Source organism: Mangifera indica, chromosome 5 (assembly GCF_011075055.1).
Source record: "Mangifera indica cultivar Alphonso chromosome 5, CATAS_Mindica_2.1, whole genome shotgun sequence".
Taxonomy (NCBI): domain Eukaryota; kingdom Viridiplantae; phylum Streptophyta; class Magnoliopsida; order Sapindales; family Anacardiaceae; genus Mangifera; species Mangifera indica.
This window is the reverse complement of record NC_058141.1, coordinates 16,643,554-16,663,233: the sequence shown is the minus strand read 5'-3', so window position 1 is coordinate 16,663,233 and position 19,680 is coordinate 16,643,554. Positions and strand designations below refer to the sequence as shown.

General features: G+C 35.8%; 2 protein-coding genes across 5 annotated transcripts; one reads left to right on the top strand and one right to left on the bottom strand.

Moving 5' to 3' along the window:
* The first annotated feature begins 599 nt into the window (after positions 1–599).
* Positions 600–6,217, top strand: LOC123217286 (cullin-1). 2 transcript variants are annotated; one of them, XM_044638217.1, is made up of 20 exons: positions 600–756; positions 1,173–1,316; positions 1,408–1,507; positions 1,619–1,804; positions 1,931–1,978; positions 2,174–2,377; positions 2,581–2,658; positions 3,042–3,131; positions 3,217–3,297; positions 3,403–3,462; positions 3,855–3,884; positions 3,958–4,044; positions 4,133–4,282; positions 4,489–4,544; positions 4,684–4,804; positions 4,893–5,054; positions 5,183–5,326; positions 5,408–5,626; positions 5,764–5,931; positions 6,052–6,217. In XM_044638217.1, the coding sequence occupies exons 2-20, from the start codon at positions 1,186–1,188 to the stop codon at positions 6,151–6,153; spliced, it is 2,217 nt and encodes a 738-aa protein (XP_044494152.1). In that variant the 5' UTR covers positions 600–756; positions 1,173–1,185; the 3' UTR covers positions 6,154–6,217. The 2 variants fall into 2 exon arrangements, with proteins under 2 accessions (XP_044494152.1, XP_044494153.1); XM_044638218.1 differs by lacking the exon at positions 3,217–3,297.
* An 892-nt stretch (positions 6,218–7,109) lies between these two features.
* Positions 7,110–18,903, bottom strand: LOC123215912 (cysteine-tryptophan domain-containing zinc finger protein 7-like). 3 transcript variants are annotated; one of them, XM_044636210.1, is made up of 15 exons: positions 18,708–18,903; positions 18,302–18,596; positions 16,963–17,035; positions 16,718–16,848; positions 16,215–16,604; positions 14,772–16,117; positions 13,887–14,311; positions 11,892–13,780; positions 11,646–11,803; positions 10,948–11,108; positions 9,271–9,431; positions 8,013–8,850; positions 7,783–7,917; positions 7,594–7,679; positions 7,110–7,390 (listed from the first exon to the last, which is right to left on the bottom strand). In XM_044636210.1, exons 2-12 carry the CDS (start codon positions 18,485–18,487, stop codon positions 8,656–8,658), a joined length of 5,115 nt encoding a protein of 1,704 aa, XP_044492145.1. In that variant the 5' UTR covers positions 18,488–18,596; positions 18,708–18,903; the 3' UTR covers positions 7,110–7,390; positions 7,594–7,679; positions 7,783–7,917; positions 8,013–8,655. The 3 variants fall into 3 exon arrangements, with proteins under 3 accessions (XP_044492145.1, XP_044492146.1, XP_044492144.1); XM_044636211.1 differs by having other exon boundaries at positions 14,772–15,717; positions 15,802–16,117; positions 18,302–18,902; XM_044636209.1 differs by having other exon boundaries at positions 18,302–18,902.
* Between the last annotated feature and the right edge of the window lie 777 nt (positions 18,904–19,680).

Sequence of the window (19,680 nt, the reverse complement as noted above, 5' to 3'; positions counted from 1 at the left end):
ACTGTTCCACTGTCACGTTGCCGATGACTTCTGACACAATTTTCGGCCAAAAATCGCTCATTTCGACCTCCAATTTCAACATAAATCGAATCTAGATATGCTTTAACACAAAACCCCTCAACCAATTTAACAAAAACAGCCAAAAATCAAAACATATTAAGCATTGTTCAAACTGCAAATCCTAATATTTCAAACCACAAATTCTTACTCAAATCTCAATAATATGAACAATAACTTGATTCAAACAAGATCACGGAGGATACACTAACCTTCTTGACCATTTTCGGTCGTCGGAGAGCAAGAAAATCATCGGAAATCGCTTCACAGTGGAACGCCGGTTCACAGTGGGAGAAAAGTCTTTTTTTTTTATTTACACAGTGATTATGGACGTTTTACAGTGGGAATTATGAAATTTTGGCTTGTTTAATATAGGGGTAGTTTAGACATTTCACAAATATTGGGCATTTTTGTTTAAATATGAATTTTTTGGACAGTTTTCGTAAGCCCCCTTACTTTTACCTACTCTTAATAATTTCCCTTAAAATAATTTAATAAAATTAGTCAAACCAAAAATAATTATAATAATAAAAATAAACCAGGAGTCTCGGTGACCATGAACAATTCAACCCTTTCAGCTCATTATTCATCCTTTAAAACCCTCCCTCACCAAAGCACTGTAACGTTAATCATCTGAATAACTTAGCGATCTGCGTTAGGGTTCCTCCGCGATTCACGTCAGACGCGCTCTCGTCCACGGTTGGTTTCTTTAGGGCTTTGCATTATGCTAATTTGGTCTTTATGGCTTTTATGAATCATTATCTCAGTAATTGACGAATAGGGTTTTATTACTGTTATTATATTTATTCGCGTATAATTTGTTTAGTTGTCGTTGAATTGTTGATATTAATAATTGTTCTTTTAGGGCTTGTTTCTGTTTATCGTCTATTTTCTGCTCAATGGATTGTTTTGATTATTGTTTGCTACCGTTTTAAATATTTGTTTCAATGTGAAATTTAGCTTTTCGAGTGCTTATTAATTTATTTTCGCTTGGAAGATGAATTATTTGAGGTTTTGTGCTTATTTGTATATTTTTCTGATTGATAAAGAAAAAAAAGCACAGCGTCGTTGTTTTCACGTCAATATATTTATGAATTGTATACTTCTATTTGCAGGGATATTGCAACAATGGAGCGCAAGCCTATTGACTTGGATCGAGGATGGGACTATATGAAGGGGGGGATCACAAAACTGAAGAAAATTTTGGAAGGAGAACCTGACTCACCCTTTAACTCTGAGGAATATATGATGCTTTACACGTAATCATTTTATTCGTTTTTACTGTTTTCTTATCATAAGGAGATGCCAATATCTCAGTGGAATGATTTTTTCTTTTTGTTTCCATGATAGAACCATCTACAATATGTGTACCCAAAAGCCTCCGCATGATTATTCTCAGCAGCTATATGACAGGTACAGAGAAGCATTTGACGAATATGTTACTTCAACGGTAAGAAAGATTGCCCCTGTATTCTGCACTGAATTCTAGTATGGCGTGTATCTATTGAATATCTTATATTAATTTTTCAAAATGGAGTGAAAATTCTCTTTTCTTTATTAGGTATTGCCATCATTGAGAGAGAAGCATGATGAGTTCATGCTGAGGGAGCTTGTGAGAAGATGGGCCAATCATAAAGTTATGGTTAGGTGGCTGTCACGTTTCTTCCATTATCTTGATCGTTATTTTATTGCTCGTCGGTCACTTCCTGCGCTAAATGAAGTTGGACTGTCTTGCTTCCGAGATCTGGTTTGTCATAAGTCTTTTTGATAATATAACTTATACTATTATTAGTATTTCTATGAGTTATTCTCCTCCTTGTTGTTTCTCTTTGCTTTTGAATTAATCCAGCATCAATATTTTCTCATATTTCAGGTTTATGGAGAATTAAAAGTTAAAGCCAAAGATGCTGTAATTGCTCTTGTAAGTTCATCACCTCATAACCTAATGTGATAGTAATCTCTTTTTTCTCACTTGATGAAAGGCTGTATGAGCACTATTTCTCTACCATTTTGATGAGAACCTAGTTTCGATCTCATTTTACCAAGTTATCTGCATCAAAACTGCCTTTGTCTAGACCCAATTTGTTATTTCAGCTTCTTCCTTGCTTTGAATCAGATTGATAAAGAACGCGAAGGAGATCAGATTGACCGATCGCTTTTGAAAAATGTGTTGGGTATATATGTTGAGATTGGAATGGGACAAATGGAGAGGTATGAAAAAGATTTTGAAGCAGACATGCTTGAGGATTCTGGTTCTTACTATTCTCGTAAGGCAGCAAAGTGGATTCTAGAAGATTCATGTCCAGAGTACATGTTAAAGGCAAGTCTTTTTGTATCTCAAGTACACCAATTAGTAGGTATGAGAGGATTAATGTTTGATCCCCAAGGACAAATGATTGATGTACCCATTTAAGCAATTTACGTGAAGGACTGTCGTTAACAGAATATGTAATTTGTTGGTAGATTGAAAGATAACTCTGGTTAAACTCTGCTTGATATTAACACTTTTTTATGAAATTGCAGGCTGAGGAATGCTTAAAGAAAGAAAGGGATAGAGTGTCGCATTACCTTCATATTAGCAGTGAACCAAAATTAGTGGAGGTCAGTTTGAATACATGATAAATGTTTTATTATTCTCTTCTAGAGTAAGTTGGTTGGTGTAGAGAAACTTTTTGAAATTTTTCAAGAAGTTCTTGATTTACATATTGAAGTTTGACTTCCGTAGTTTTGCTTGTTCCATATATCACTAGTATGCACTGCTTTTTCACTAGTTTGACTCTATTGGTGTTAAAATTTTTCATTGGAAGCCTTTGGATTTAATTAATATTGTGTGGACACCTTATTCGGATGTGTATCTTCATATGTGTATTAGTATACTTTCATGGTTTATTATGAAGAATAATTATTATTTTATTGAGCTTTTGAAAAAATAGTTTTGCAAACAATATTTTGTTCTAACCTTGGCTGTTTTGACCTCTTTGTAGAAAGTACAAAATGAGTTGTTGGTGGTTTTTGGTACCCAGTTGCTTGAAAAGGAGCAATCTGGATGTCGTGCCTTGCTTAAAGAAGATAAGGTGGTTTTTGGTCTTGTATTGTTTTTTTATGATATTAATAATATGAGTGCTCTGGCCATTTAAAAAGAAACATCTATTGTGATAGCTGGACGACCTTTCTAGGATGTACAGGCTTTACCATAAAATACCTAAAGGCTTGGAACCTGTGGCTAATGTATTTAAACAGGTTGGCTGGTTGGTTTATGCTTACACTTTATTCTACTACCAATGCCTCTTCTACATTTTAGTTTATTTCACACTGCTGATACCTTCTGATATTTTGATGCTGCAGCATATTACTGCTGAAGGTACTGGTTTGGTACAGCAGGCTGAAGATGCTGCAACGAATCAGGTAAAGTTTCATGCTGTAAAATATCGTTGTAATATAGAATCATGATTGATAGTCATAGTGTTTGTTTGCTTTTCTTGTGGTACTATTTTTATTAGAGAGTTCTATTTTGCAGTTATTGCTGGTAATGACTGATGCTATGGAAATCTCCTAGTTAATATAACTCTTTATATCTGAATACATATATCCAAGGAAGGGAATAAATTCTCTCATGACCTTATATCTTCCACAAAATGTACTATAAGAAAGGAAGAGAGTCTATAGAACATCTATACACATTTTTTATGCATCATTTTATGTTGTTGTATTAGTACAGCTTAACAGTATGTCACAGATGTTTACATTTTCAATGTTTAATTGTGGTGCAAAGTGCTGACATGTGAATTCTTACGCAGGCTGCAAATACAGTTGGCATACCGGAACAGGTAAATATCTCAACAACTAAATTATAGATCTTTTTGGAATATCAAAAAATGGACTTAGTTGTGTGGTTTTCAGGCCCTTATCAGAAAAATAATAGAGCTGCATGACAAGTATATGGAATATGTAACCAATTGTTTCCAAAACCACACATTGTTTCACAAGGTTTGTGTTGTATGACATTGTAATGGTTGTTTAGATCTTCATTATTTATCCTTGTTTAAAAATTGTCCAACCTTTGGTTGTTCAATAGGCACTGAAAGAAGCTTTTGAGATATTCTGCAATAAAACTGTTAGTGGCTGTTCAAGTTCAGAGCTACTGGCAACATTCTGTGATAATATTCTCAAGAAGGGTGGAAGTGAGAAATTGAGTGATGAAGCTATTGAAGAAACACTTGAGAAGGTAGTTCTAATTGCAAATATTATCAAAGGAAATCTTCTGTTCATGCTAGAATGTGTTAATATTAGATGATTAAGGACCTTAAGATAAGGGTGAAGATCTTTTGGATAAAGAGTAAATCCTATGACTAGTTCCAATATGTTGGAACTCTGTTAATTTTTATTTTAGTATCATGGAGATTGATTTTAAACCATGTTCCTTTTCTGCAGGTAGTTAAGTTACTTGCCTATATAAGTGATAAAGATCTTTTTGCTGAATTCTATAGGTAAGATCTATTATTATATAGTTGTTCATTTTGCATCATGGTTTATTGGATGACAAGGTCAAAGCTTCTATAATGTGTTCAATAAATTAATTTATTATGAAAAATTCAGTGCTTTTTTTTTCCCTATTTCTTGATGCAGGAAAAAGCTTGCCCGACGACTACTCTTTGATCGGAGTGCTAATGATGATCATGAGAGGAGTATTCTCACAAAGCTAAAGCAACAGTGTGGTGGGCAGTTTACATCAAAGATGGAGGGAATGGTTTGTCGCATGCATTCTTTGTCCAAGTTTTTCTTTTTTATCTCTTCATATGATTATATTTTTATTTCACTTAGCATCTTTCTTTCAGGTTATGGATTTAACTTTGGCTAGGGAAAATCAAGGAAACTTTGAGGAATATCTTGGTAATAACCCGGTTGCACACCCTGGGATTGATTTATCAGTAACTGTTCTTACCACTGGATTTTGGCCCAGTTATAAGTCCTCTGATCTCAACCTCCCTTCAGAAATGGTAATTGCTTCTACTTTCTTAAATTGTGGGAAACGAAATTAGCCTCTATCAATTTAAATTTTGCAGTGAAGTTGCTGTCAGGAATGATATATATTTAACTAACTTATATTGCAATGTTATGTTTCCAGGTCAAATGCGTTGAAGTTTTTAAAGGATTTTATGAGACAAAAACAAAGCATCGAAAACTTACATGGATATACTCATTGGGCCAGAGCCACATCAGTGGCAAGTTTGATCAAAAAACCATTGAACTGATTGTGTCAACATATCAGGTAATGTTTTCTGACAAATTGATATTTTTTGAATGGTTGAATTGCAAGATTTCTAAATTTTTCCTTGTCTGAATTTTACAGGCTGCCACTCTGCTGCTGTTTAATGCTTCAGATAGATTGAGCTATTCAGAAATCATGACTCAGCTGAACTTGACTCATGAAGACTTGGTTAGATTACTCCATTCATTGTCATGTGCCAAGCATAAGATTCTTACCAAGGAGCCAAACACAAAAACCATCTCACAAAATGACTACTTTGAGTTCAACTCCAAATTTACAGACAGAATGAGGAGGATAAAGGTATGAGAATGTTTGTCTTTTCTTTATCTCTTGCTCAATTTTTAGTCTTATTGTACTTGGTTATAAGTTTCGGGTGTATGTAAAGATTAGCTTGAATTAAGAGCTCATGAACATGTGAATTGTCCAACTTTATGTAGATTCCTCTGCCACCAGTTGATGAAAGGAGGAAAATTGTGGAAGATGTTGACAAAGATAGACGATATGCTATTGATGCTGCAATTGTGCGCATAATGAAGAGTCGGAAAGTTTTGGGACATCAGCAGTTAGTTTCAGAGTGTGTAGAACAGTTGAGCCGCATGTTCAAGGTATGCATACTCCAATTTATTTATTGATTCAGAAGCAATTAGGGACCCGTGTTTTGTTTCATATGGGATTGATGCTGACTTGGGATTTTTAATTTGATATGATTGACTTGAAACGTGCAGCCTGATATCAAAGCAATCAAGAAGCGGATGGAAGATTTGATCGCAAGAGATTATCTGGAGAGGGACAAAGAAAACCCAAACATATTTAGGTATTTGGCCTAAGTCAAAGTTGGTGTCATCATTGATTTTTCTAACCGAGTAATGCGAACATCATTGATTTTTCTAACCCTTTTGTCCTTATTCATATTTCACTTTTTTTGGCTTATTTTTAATTTCAGTTTAAAGTAAAGTAAAAAATCAAAGGTATTCAACGCTTTTACGGCAGAAAACTTGCCATATGATTGAATAAGAGTAAATTTATTTTTTCCATCTAAGCTTTGACCTAAAAACTTTTTTCACCTCACTTAAAATCAAATTTTGTCCTCAAAAATAACTGTGCTAGGGTAAATAGTAAATTTACAATATAAATTTAAAAAAAAAAGGAAAATAACTATTTTACCAATAGATTCAAAAATATTAAAGATGACCGGCTGATCCAAACTCTTTTTCAGATAAAATCTAAAAGATTTGAAGATTTATATATCAGTTCCTACAATTTCTTAGAAACCTTTCCCTGATATACTTGTTTGTTAGTCCTTGCCACTCTTGTTGTCATTGCAGTATGAAACATTGTCAACAACATAAACTATCACTTAACAATCATGAAATCATCCACTCTTAATGCTTTCGGAACAGGGGGTGAGAGTGAAAAGAATTTTAACGAAATTTAAATTTTTAAAAAGTTTTTTATTTTAATTAATTTAGAATTATATGATAATTTAAAAAAATAAAATAATAATTTTACTACCTAATAATATTTTTTTATTAACATTTGAACTTGGTAGAAAATATTATTTATTTCAATCAAAGACAGAAATACAATAATAATTTATAACTAACAGTATTCCAAATAACATATCTTAATAATCATCCTTTATCTTTTTGATAATAATAGATTTTTCAAACCAAATGCATATTTGAACTCAACAAAAATCTCTGCCTAGCCCATTCATTTGATTCAAATTGGCATTTTAGGTCACAAATATAACAGCTCTAGCATATACTCTAGCTCATGATCATTGACCAGAGAAATCAAACCATATATAAACCAATGGGTTACAAAATTTATTACGAGAGACTTGAATAAATTTTGCTGTTACTGTACATTTAACAAACTAAGAAAGCAGCAATCAGATATCAAAATTTCAGTAACTTCTATAAATCTAACCTACCCATTTCCCATCAAGAAATTATATGCATATAAATATAAAACTGAAGAAGGAAGCATATACTCCTTTGGCTCTATTCATTTATAGCCAACTCTCTGACTGCCACAACTGTTTGTTGTCAGATGCTTAACCTGAAACCAACAACAATGTTCAGATTGCATTCATCATACTTTGAAGACTGAAACAAAAAGTAATCATTTAAATGATCACATTGTCATTGCCAAATTGATTGGCATCATCTTTAACTACCGTCCACAAAAAAATTGTTCAATTTTACACAATAAACAGATTGAAACTACTACAATCTCCTGAAAATATTGAGTTATACGCTTACCTGTTAGGCTTCTGCATGTTGATGATGACTGCCCTGTTCCCAGAATGTAGGTAATTGAATGATGTGTTTATGTACATGAATAGCCACTGCCCCATAGAAGAACAAAAAGCAGAAAAATTAGAGGCAACTAGATACCCATGTGGTGAATGGTCCAAACAAAAAGTTTCCAATAATAACTACTTTACAAACCTTACAATGAAGATACACACAGATGAACTTATCATTAGAAGCTACATGTCATATTTTATTTCCATCATATAGTTTTTGATTCTTTCTAGTTGTCACAGCAAGCTAAGATTCGTTACAGAGGTTGTAAAACTGAACCTGCACAATCAGAGAAAAAGAATATTAAACACTTCAGATAAATGAAACAAAAGCTTGGTTTTGTATGTCTGACAAAAGAAGGGATGATTCAAAACCTGAGTCTGCCACCTCACTTGTGCTGTTTACATTATGATCCAATCAAAGAGTTGACACAGTTTCTGCTGGCAAATTTTCGATCAAGGTGCTCATGCACAGTTAAGCAATTCCCATCCTCAAGATGTCTTCAAGTTAATAGTAAACAACAAATTAACGGGACAGAAAAACAAAAAACCCTTGTAGAGAAAATGCCATAATATGGCAACCTCTGGTATCAGAATCCTACCGCCCCACATCCATCTATAACTTGATCCTATACTCAAACATACATTATTTCTTCAAACATAATCCTGTCGAACAATGAACCACCCTAATGCTCAAGATCATGATCACGTACGCAGGCTTGCAACCAGAATACCAATCTTGTTACGGAAACGAACAAGGTTGGTCCTTGTATGAGTCCAAAAACAGCTGAAGCCTCAAAGAAGAATTAATGCATATTCCAAATTAATTTGGTGTTGCACACATCTACAAGATGCCTGGTCATTGAATTGGTAATGACAACAACATCACAGGCAGCAGCAAAGAAACCCAGGCAGACTCTCTTCTCCTCTTTTTGGCTCAATACCCATGGATATACTAACCAAACAATTTTTCAATTCAAAGGGTCGACATTATACCCACAAACATTTTAGGCTCCTTTTAATGGCTAATAGCTTCCATTGCTACCCGTACCAAATGAAGTAATCCTTCTATGTCTTGGAAGTTAAAATCAAGAGCCTTTTTAATAGAAGAAATACCCTCCCTGTGTTGGGACTCCCCCAAACTTCCATTAGCAGCTGCAAAAGCATTCCTGGATTTTCTTGAAGCTTCCATTGCAAAATTTACATCCTGTGCCTGTAACACATCAAGTTTGAAGGTGTTAACACTTGCACAATCCCATATAAACAAAATATATTTGTGAACAGTGTCAATTAGAGCAGCAATGCTAGTAAGTCAACCAACATCACTTCATAGATAAACTTGTGTTCTTGGCATTTAGACATTCGGGCAATGCATGACACCATCACATACACATAGAAGAAAATGAATAATCCTCCAGATGCTTGATTCCAAGATATATTAATGGAGAAAATGCATAACTTCGAGGACACTCAATGTGGCCAAGCTTTTCCTAACAAAATTTTGATTGAAATACAGCATCCATTATCATGATATGGCCAAGTTTGTGCATACTTATGCTCCTAATCATATTCTCTTTGATAAAATTTCTGCAAAAGTATAAACCAAAATTTCTACCCAGATAATTATACTTACAAAATTGAGCACTCTGACTAAATTGGGGCGTTTCCGAGCAGAGATGACTTGGTTTCCAGCTACTTGTGGAGAGCTAACACCTTTTGGTAATGCAACCTTGTCTACTGTTGTTGGGTGATTTAAATTATCAACATCGGAGGCAGATGAAGAAGGAGACTCACCTGAAATGTAAGAAAACCATCATGTCAAGAAATAAAAAAAGGTGGTTACTGCAATCATTTAGTCTCATTTAGCATCACTGCACCAGAACAGCAAATTACTGGTAAGGAAAATAAAGGTTAAAGTAAAACATAAAAAAAATGTTAAGATTTGGCTTTAATGCATCAAAAGGATGCAATAAGCATCAGTTCGAAGATGTATCAGGATCAGTAGAGCTTAACTTGGAGTTCCTGTTAGTACATCAATTAGCTCAATAGAAATGTCCTGGCCAATTTCTTCCAAGTATTGTTACATCTTCATATATTTTAATACTAACATCATAACCAAATATTGGTGCTACATACTTACCAAAAAATATATATACATTGGTGCTACATGCCATTGCAAAATAACAGATAATGATGTATGAGCTATGTTTATACAACCACACCAATCAAAATTGGTGAAAAAATAAATAAGTTACATTAATTCAGGACAAAGATTCTTCTGATTTGAAAATATCAGGTTCTTTCTCTGAGGTAAACAATTAAAAGCCAGGAAATTTCCCTGTGGCATCAGAAAGCATCCCCGTTTCCCTAATTTGAGGGACAAGGGCGGAGAGTATGTCATGTCTGGGCTATGATGAAAAAAATTATACAGGAATCAATCAAACACAACCCAGGTTCCTTTCTCCATTTTTCTAGCAAAAATCTTTCTACTTTCGACTTTTAAGAGTAACAAGTAGAAAGAGGCATTTCTAAGAGGAGGAAGTAAACTAATAAAAGTCCTGACAAGAAGTCGATTTGGTTTCCACATCCACAACTCACCGAACAAAGAAGTAAACTAATTCTAGTAACTGTAACAAGACAAGTGTAATCATTAATATATTATTCCAAAAGTTGTGTTTACTTTTCTTCCACCTTCTTAAGTGCATATGTTACACATCTTTACCTCATTTCTGTTGTTCATTTCAATTAATTTGCATATTCAAAATAAGGTGAACAAAACCCAGAACTGTCATAGCCACAAAAGATTTTTCTATGTTTATTGTTCATAACAAAAAGAATATAAATGAGAACAGATTATTCTCACATAACCATATCTAGGACCATTCATCCTACTACATAGTTCAGAAGTGCAGGGACTAATAGGGACTCAATTTAATCATACAGAATTTGTATCCAGAATATTCGCCACTAGATTAGCACAGGGTTTGTTCCCCTTTAATTGATATATATCACATATAATCTTTAGCAATATTATTCTTAAGAGAAATAATAGACTATAACACTCTAGACACCTTTGCAACCCTAAGTACTGAATTTATCAAGCTGTTTTCATGAGTAGGCTTTGCACTTGCGAAAATTCAAAGATTAAACTGTTCTCTGCCAACTAATTCTGATTGACAGAACCACAGGAATCACAAGCAAACAGCAAGTATTTACACATTCATGCTTAAGCAAACATAAAGATGATTAACGAGATAATTTGATAAAGCACATAAATAACAACATTAGACCATGGGCTAGTTTAAATTACCAGGAGGGGCCATTTGTAAAGCTGTCTGCAACTCATGTCGATCTCTGCTTGCACTTGTATGTGATGAATAAATAACCCTCATATACGCTACCTCCATCAATTTGTAAGCCAGTGCAGCAGCAGCCATGTCTTTAGATTTCTCGTATTCATGGGCACAGAACCTTAAAAATATCAACAAAATTTCAAATTGAATTTGATATAATTACAATCAACCACAAATAGTACACTAACAGAATAGTGAAGTCTAATGTAAAAGGATTCAAGTCACAATCTTCCATAAAAAGTTCCGACTGAATGCTATATGCATATGTAGAAGTAGCTTAACAGTAATAATACATAGTGTAAGGAAAAAGTATAACAAGAGTGAAGATCACTGTCAGACATAAGGAAATAAAGCCTCATTGTTGCTTTCTACCAATCTCACATTGAGGCCCTTGCCCAAGGTAGCAGAAAAGCACTATCATCTAGATTCTTGCAAGCACACGTTTTGTAAGTGTTGTATAATTTTAGAAACTATAAGGAGCTCACTATTGTTGTATTGCAACAGAAGGCACAATGAGAAAAGGGCTGAAAGATAATCCCATCAGGGTAAATTGCAAATAAACGCCCATTGCTCAAAATTACCTCAAAAAAGGAACAATTATGCCAGAAATTAGAAAGGTCTTTAATTCAGTCATTGAGCTACATTATTGACTTACTCGCAGAGCTTTGCAGTGCTGCTATACATTTGCATTGACTGTATCATCTCCCCATGCTTGGCACTATCACTGCTGCTAGATTCTAATAGAGAAGCCCCATGAAGAAACTTCAGGGCTGCCTGGAAATAAAGCCCTGTACTCTCATTTGACCCAGAGTTCTGCAGAAGATAACCTCATCTTGCTAAGAGTTAGGCAGAAACAACAGTGAGAATTACCAGAAAAGAAAGAAAGAAAATAAGTACAAACCTTCATACGATCAGCCAGGTGCTTCAAATCTTTAGCTTCTTTCACAGCATTTGTAGCAGACTGACTTGAAGAATCCTTTCTCGCTGGACTTGGGGCATCTAGATCCCTAACCCTGTGCCCATTCTGTGTGGCATGTCTTGAACTATTATGCTGGCCATTCTGATGATCAGCCTTCCTCATATGTTTTGGCACCTTTGACGTATCATCAACTTGGGAAGCATTGGCTGTCAAAATGTCGAATCCATTTCCTTTGTGGGACCCAGGAGCTGGTCGAGGGCAACGAGCTGGTGTCTCACTTTGAGATCCTCCTGCAGGTGGGAAAGACAGTGATTTCCCTCTTCCAGGGACAAGTTCAATTTTGTCTGAGACAAATGTCTTTGAAGATCTTCCATCATTGCAATCTTGCATGAGACTCCGTTTTGGAGTGGATGTTGCATGCTGACTACAAGGAGCATCTACTTTACCATCTGGACAATCATGGCCCCCTAAATCTGACTGATTCTCCCTTTTAAAACTCTCACTGAACAATTTTCCAGTGTCTTTCTTATCAATATATCTCTTCTCATTTTCAGCAGACTTGACGACAAACTTCTCCTGCAACTTGTTTCTAGCATCTCTGGGTCTAGCTTCATAAGACGGAGCATGGTCATGAAATTCATTGACAGAATCAGATTTAGAACTCCAACCTTTTTCCTTGGACCGGGAAGATGACCCCTTTCCAGACTTTCTTGAACGAAAACCATTAGCATGATAATGGTTATTATTCTGTCTTTCCTCGTCATGAAAATCATCTGCAATTGGTGGTTTCCTAGAATGTTGAGTGTCTTGGCATGTATAATCTGCACTACCATTTGTAAAATGATGAGCTGTTATATCAGGAGAAGGCACGATCGCTTTAGCTTTTCCACCTGACAAGTGACTGAAATCTTTATCCTGAATATCTAGCACAGACTCAAGAGATCCATGCTGAGCCACAGTAAATTTGTCCTTCCTTGCTGCCCCAGATCTATCACTCCCATGCTCATCTTCATCATAAGAGCATCTTCTTGGACTACCTATAGCTAGCAAATCAGCATCATGAGACTCATTTTTTCCATTGAGATTCCTTCTAGCAGATGTACTCTTATCTGGATTAGAAATTCTCATAGGAGATGAAGAAACTGACTCCACTGGTGAACCTTTTGGTTCATGGAAGCTAGCCTTATTTTTGTGAGAACCAGAAACCTTAGATGAGCTTGAAGTGGCTGCTACTGAAGGCTGTACATGTCCAGAATCCCTTTTATTATCCATGCCATCCAGGCTTCGTTGAGAAGGAGAGCTCCCATGATCTTGCCCTCGTTGCTGGTTCTTTGTATGACCACCTTTTTTGCCAGTTTTACCACTGCCTTTACTTACACTGGACTCATTCCTCTCAGATTTGGATACCCTAGCCTTCTTTTCCTTCCGGTAGTCATTATCACTGAACTCCTCCACAAAATTCTTCCCATCCTGGAGATGATTGCCTGTATTTGGGAGGGACCCTGAATATATTTGATTATCATGAGAATCCATCATTTTCCTTTTTTTAATAGCAGCATCATCCAATGAAACCTTATCTTTAACTTTCTTAGCAGAAACTTGTAGCCTGTCCTTTGTATCTGATTTTGTGTCCTTTGTATGTGATTTTGAGTCCTTCGAAGAATGATCATTATGCCTAGGCCGGTCCTTTCGGGCTGATGTAGTTGGAAAACCATTACTTGAGCTACGGCCACCCTTCCCTGGGGCCCCTCCTTGGTCAGACATCCAATCTTCATCAGTTTTCAAACCTTCAGTCTTGATTTTCTTGAAGGCTCTAGAACTTTCTTGATCAGGATCCCTATTGCTTTTCATCTTTAAACTCTTGGTATAACCTATCAACATGTCTCATAAAAGAATAATATTACACATTAAATGACAATAGATACATGCAATTACACAAAAATAATAAATTTCTCTATAAATGTTGAAAAGCAGTACCTCCATCAGAGCTTGGATCCAATACTTTATGCTTCTCTTTCTGCTTATGTTTATGCTTCTCCCTTGGCAAGTCACTTGACTTGCTTACTTGTTGACCATCTGGTTCACCCACCGCTGAGGGCTGTCCCATATCATTTAAGATTCCACTTCTCACAGATGCCCTGATGTTCTTCTTCATAGAGTTCGATGACTGGTTGTGACAATCTTTGATGGTTATACCAGCTATTTCCTTTAAACCATGTTTCTTCTTGCCACCATGAGGAGAGGTATGGGAACCAAAATTTTGGTAATTTGGATCAGGGTGCCGGACATCAGCAAAGTTGATGTGCAGATTATTATGACTCTCTGGAGCAGGAACTTGGTACTGTGCAAAAAGAGCTTTTGTTGTCTCCTCTTCAGTAAAACTACATCGGTTCATTCCAGGCCTAGAAAAATATGAAGATAGAAAAATAAAACTTCAGCAAGATAAAAAACAGGTGAGGTTATTAGAGAGAGGATAACTAATATGCCTTTGTTTACTTATTGGTGTATTTTGTGACACAAAAGTGATGAAAAATATTGATCACTTATCCTCCATTGTACCATTGCAATCTGTTTCTGATAAAAAAATTAATGCAGGCAGCAAAGAAATTGTGGGTTTTTCCTACCTCCAACAGCTACATTCCTGGAGTTAAACAAATGCTTTTGGTGGGGAGTTCAAGCAGAAGTATGCTATTGTGGCAGTTTTTCAGAAACCATTAGCCGCAACATTAGAAATAAATTCTGATTTTCAGAAACCTGTAAGTCACTCACTCATGATCCTAACTATGTTAACTAATCATTTATCTGGATTCCATCATTTCATGAATGTCAAAAATTTATAATGCCAACTAGAACAGGACTTACAGCCAGTCAAGCATGCTGCACAACCACTTCTCAGGTAGATCATCAGGATTTGCACCAATAGGAAGGAGTCGCCATGTCTGACACTTGTCACACATTACCCAATGTTCTTCTATCAGCACAGGAGGGGTCGCCTGAGCCAAATCAGAAACAGTGCCAAGTCCAGAGAGAGGGGCATCATTTGGAGTTGATTTAGTATATGGTTCTTGTGTTGAAACCTTGTCAATTTTTCTACCACTTGATCTCTCCTTCTGAGCATTGTTCATGGTAAATGTGCTTTTATCAGCCATGTCAAAATCCTTCTGCTTATCTTCAGGTGTTACCAATAAACTCTTCTTTTTCTCTTCTTGTTCAGATTCTGTTATGTCCCCAAAAAATTCTCTATACCTGTCTTCAGCCTTAACAATGTCCTTGTGTAATTTGTTTTCAGTGTCCCTTTTAATGTAATGGTCTGCATGATTGCCCTTTTTACTTTTAGACACTGAAGAAGAACTAACCTTTGAGCTCTGTTTTGGGACCTCTGCAGCCAGACTTCCATGACTTTGGCTTCCCTTTGATTTCTTTTTTCCTCCAAAAGATTGATGCTCCTTCCCAGGAGGCAACTTAACACCATCTAGTTCATGGGATGCTGCTCTCTGATTGATCTTCAGCTTGGGAGGATCTACAAGTTCATTATTTGGACCTTTCTGCACTGTCAAAACATTTGAATCAGCTTTGACGAAGTCAAAAATTCTCTCTCTGTAGGAACAACTATCTATCTTTGCATGTGCTGAAACATCATCCACAGAACTAGCCTTTTTATCATCCAAGGGCTTTCCAGTCAAACCACCTTTTGGATTACTATCCCATCCAGTGTCTTCAGTATACATTGGCTCCAAAGCTTCCTTTTTTGTTACAGAGATAAGAGGATCCCTCTTAGACAGTTCACTGGACACATCTGATGCCCTACCTGCACCTTTTGTAGTGTCAATAACAGTAGCAAAATAATTGGATAAAAGTGGAAGCTTTAAGGTTTCTGTAACAAGCTTCTCACATGCCAATGTGTCGATGTCCACCTCCTTGGGCACAACATTAAAACCATTGCGAGCATCCCTGTTACTTGCACTCTTAGTTTCTGCGAAAAAATCATTTTTTTCCACTGACTTAGATTTCTTTTCTACTATTACTTTCCCATCATTCTTTCTAAAATCAGATCCATTCAGTGAACTGTGAGCACTTTCTAAGTCACCCCTGGGGAATGGTGCAGATCTACCATCTTTTAGAAGTTTCTCCTTTTCAGTTAAATGAACTAGATATTCAGGAAGAGGTGATAACAGTAGACCCCCAGGCACAGGAAAGGAAGTCATGACCTGCGCCGACAAAACAATTAAACAAACACATTAGACCACTTCAGAGACAGTAGGGGTAAACAATAAAGCACTGAGAAAATTATGGAAAACATTTCACCATAAGAATATGGGTGGGAGATTCAAAAAGCACTTCTTGAGGTTCATGATCATTCCCTTCACTTTCTGAAGGGCTATCATCCAATGACGAGGATGGTGAGACATCAAGGCCAAGACCACTGTAGATTGCCGCATTTTTTTGTGTCAACAAGTTGTCAGAACCAACTTTGATTCGGACCTTCAGAGTTTTCTGGTCTGGTAAATGTTTCTTGTTAACAACATTATGCCTACCAGAATATTCCTCAGCACAACTAGATGCCATAGACACTTCTTTGACTGAATCATTGATAGACGGTGCCTTCAATGCAGGTAGTGAAGTCGAACTAGATGCAGGCCCAGGTCTCAATGACTGAGGGAAAGACAAAGAAACTGCAGAGCTATGGCAACCATTCTGCATAACAACAAAATTTGTGAGCACAAGTATACAAGAAGTTCTTGTATCAGCAAAGAACCAGTTGAAGATGATATAATAAAAAAATGTCTCAAACCATAGAAGAAAGCTACCTCTAATTGCATATTATTTGGAGATTTAGAAGCATTGCCATAATGAACTTTTGGTGGAGTCCTAGAATGTGAACAAACAGGAGACCGCGGATAGGTTGGTAAAAATGAACCATACACACCAAATTTTGCTCCTGCAGATATTTGAAAAATCACCAAAATCAACTCATCAATATGAGAAAGATAAATTTTAGTGAGGCTCTTTATGAGTTTCCAAGAAACCATAACTCCATAATTTCTAGACTTACCCAAATTCTCTGCAGAAACAACACCTTCGAAATCTTTCTGGAAGTGGCCCAAGACATGTTGAAGTTTCTCATCCTTCAAGAACATTAAATATTATAAATGATAAAAATATAGATTATTTTACAGATGGAGTACAATAAGCCAGCGAACAAGACATTAGAAGAGTCTCAGATGCATTATGTTGCTACGCATTCTAATAGCTACTGTTGTTTCAATGAGAAATTCAGCTCCACCACCCCTGTGAGAGAACTGGTACTGTTGACTCCTCATTTCCAGATTTAGAATTTAATAAGTCGCAATAAATCAATCAAAATTTGCAAGCAAACTTCATACAGCTCAAATTATACGCATGGTTTTTACAATGAAGTCATCTAGACACACCCCACAGGAATTTCATCATAGAATTATAATTAAAAATTGATAGGTCAAATGATACGAACCTTAGGAGAACCATACCTCAAAAGCTAGCTATTGAGATAGGAGAGCCCAAGCTCATATAAACCTCACACTAGTTGCCCATACACCATACTTTCCAATGTGGGATCCAAGTCTCATACCTTACACTTGAGATCCTAACATACCACCACACTCCGCAGCCATGGCGCTCACGCGGGCTGGTTGTGCGCTAGCTCCCTGCTAGCCCCGGGCGAACACTGCAATATCGATGTCACCACCCACGCCGCACGATTGCAACTGGAAGACATGGTGATGGCTCTCATACCAAATGATACGAACCTTAGGAGAACCACACCTCAAAAGCTAACTATTGAGATGGGAGAGTCCAAGCTCATATAAACCCTACACTAGTTGCCCATACACCATACTTTCTAATATGGGATCCAAGTCTCATACCTTGCACTTGGGATCCTAACACAAAACCTTATCGTGATTTTAATAAGATGATAGTAGAAAATCCATTTCTTACATTAATGTAGCACATCTCTGAACAAATATTTCAAGCTTCCTTAATCAGCTTAAAGGATAAGTTTTGCATCACAAATTCTCTACCTAGCTAAAATCAGAAACCAACCTTGTTTATAAGTAGACAGCGAACAAAACATAGACATTAACCAAAAGAAAAAACCTAATATTTCCGTTGCCTTCCATAATCCATCAGTTCAAATATTCAACATATTAAAAAAAAAAAAAACATATTGTTTACAACTCACTTCAGCTAACATTGCTAGCAATTAAAATAAATTCACAATCCAAGAATCCTGGATCCGAAAGCATCCAAAACAAGTAAAACCAAACCAATTTAAGACTACGAAAAATTGAAATTTGAAACAAGAATTAGCAGCAAAATTAAAGATGTCGTAAATAAAAAGGAGGAAGTCTTACAAGATAAGAGAGAGCAGTATCAGGGTCGATGCTTGCATCATAATCCTCGTTATTGTTATGATACGAGCAAGCTTCTCCTTCTTCAAGCTCGTTCTCCTCCATTCCTCTTCCTCCACCACGGCCACCACCCAACCCCAAACCAAACTCTAGTTCCTTATTAGCATCCCTATTACCTACACCAATCATCTACAAATACCCCACCAAATCAAACCAAAAAACCCACCTCTACATCTCCACCCACAGCAAACTCTCTCTAACTCATTCCTGAGCTCCCAAAACCCACTTAGGATTTACCCTAATTGGATAAAAAAATATAACCCGATCACGAATCTAAAGAAAATTAACAGAAATTCCAAAACTAAAAATTTTTTTTTAAAGTTATTTTCCAAAATCAAGGTTTCTTTACCAGGATCTTCGGTAAAATTTATTGATAATTTAGGATTTGAGCTTTTTAGAATTGTTTTGGTGCGATCTATTTAGCTGAGATCAATTAGCACATAGAGAAAGAAAGAGAGACTCTTCCCTGGCCTTGGCGTCTACAGCAGCCACGTTTTTATTTTTATTTTTATTTTTTTGTTATCTATTTGTGTATTTAGTTAATTTTTCTTTTGCTTTTTAAGTTACAAAATGAAACTGACTGATGAAAACCATACCAAAATTTTCTTTATTTTTATAAATGAAAAAGACACCTATTCACTTGATATGAGTTTAGAATTATATTTTAGCTTTACATTTTGGCCCCCAGCGTTTTTAGTTTTACTTGTCTGAAAGGTAAGTTAGTTGCTTTCCGTATCAGACGCACTCTCAGGGCGTGTAAATCACACTGCAAGGTAATTGTATTTTTATATAATAATTAAGAGTAATATTATGTGTATCTATTTTAGATATACAAATATATACATATTTATATGTATTATCATATGATTAGTTATTGTTTTATTTTTAATTCAAAATTATCTAATCATATGATGATATATATAAATGTGTATATATTTGTATATTTAAAATAGGTACACATAGTTTTATTGAATAATTAAATTCAAAAAGCGCGTGAAATGGAGAAGCTTGCCTAGCCGACATGAGATGAAATATTTTGACTAAAAATAGAAATGGATAATTATAAAAGAATTCTGCGTTTGGTAAAGGGAAGCAGGAGCTCTCTTTCTTTTGAACATCTTGACCAATTAAAATAATATGTTATAACAATATTACCCCCGGACCCTCCCCATCTTGGTGGGCAAGGTCTTTTTGTTTTAAATTTTATTTCGTCATCTACAAAGCAGTTAATTCAGTGCACGTCATGCGTAGAAACACACTTTATTCATTCATCTTGATTTAAATAATCTATGGAATAAGAGTATCTGATCATGGACAAAGAA

What these genes read in the sequence shown, in the direction of transcription:
- LOC123217286 (XM_044638217.1), top strand. Translation starts at nt 1,186, where the DNA reads ATGGAGCGCAAGCCTATTGACTTGGATCGAGGATGGGACTATATGAAG. An exon ending in TGGCTAATGTATTTAAACAG is followed by an intron (nt 3,298 to 3,402) that starts GTTGGCTGGTTG and finishes TTGATGCTGCAG; the next exon opens with CATATTACTGCTGAAGGTAC. An exon ending in TGATTGTGTCAACATATCAG is followed by an intron (nt 5,327 to 5,407) that starts GTAATGTTTTCT and finishes TGAATTTTACAG; the next exon opens with GCTGCCACTCTGCTGCTGTT.
- LOC123215912 (XM_044636210.1), bottom strand. Translation starts at nt 18,487, where the DNA reads ATGATTGGTGTAGGTAATAGGGATGCTAATAAGGAACTAGAGTTTGGT. An exon ending in GGATCCAAGCTCTGATGGAG is followed by an intron (nt 13,781 to 13,886) that starts GTACTGCTTTTC and finishes ACATGTTGATAG; the next exon opens with GTTATACCAAGAGTTTAAAG. An exon ending in ACCTGGCTGATCGTATGAAG is followed by an intron (nt 11,804 to 11,891) that starts GTTTGTACTTAT and finishes TATCTTCTGCAG; the next exon opens with AACTCTGGGTCAAATGAGAG.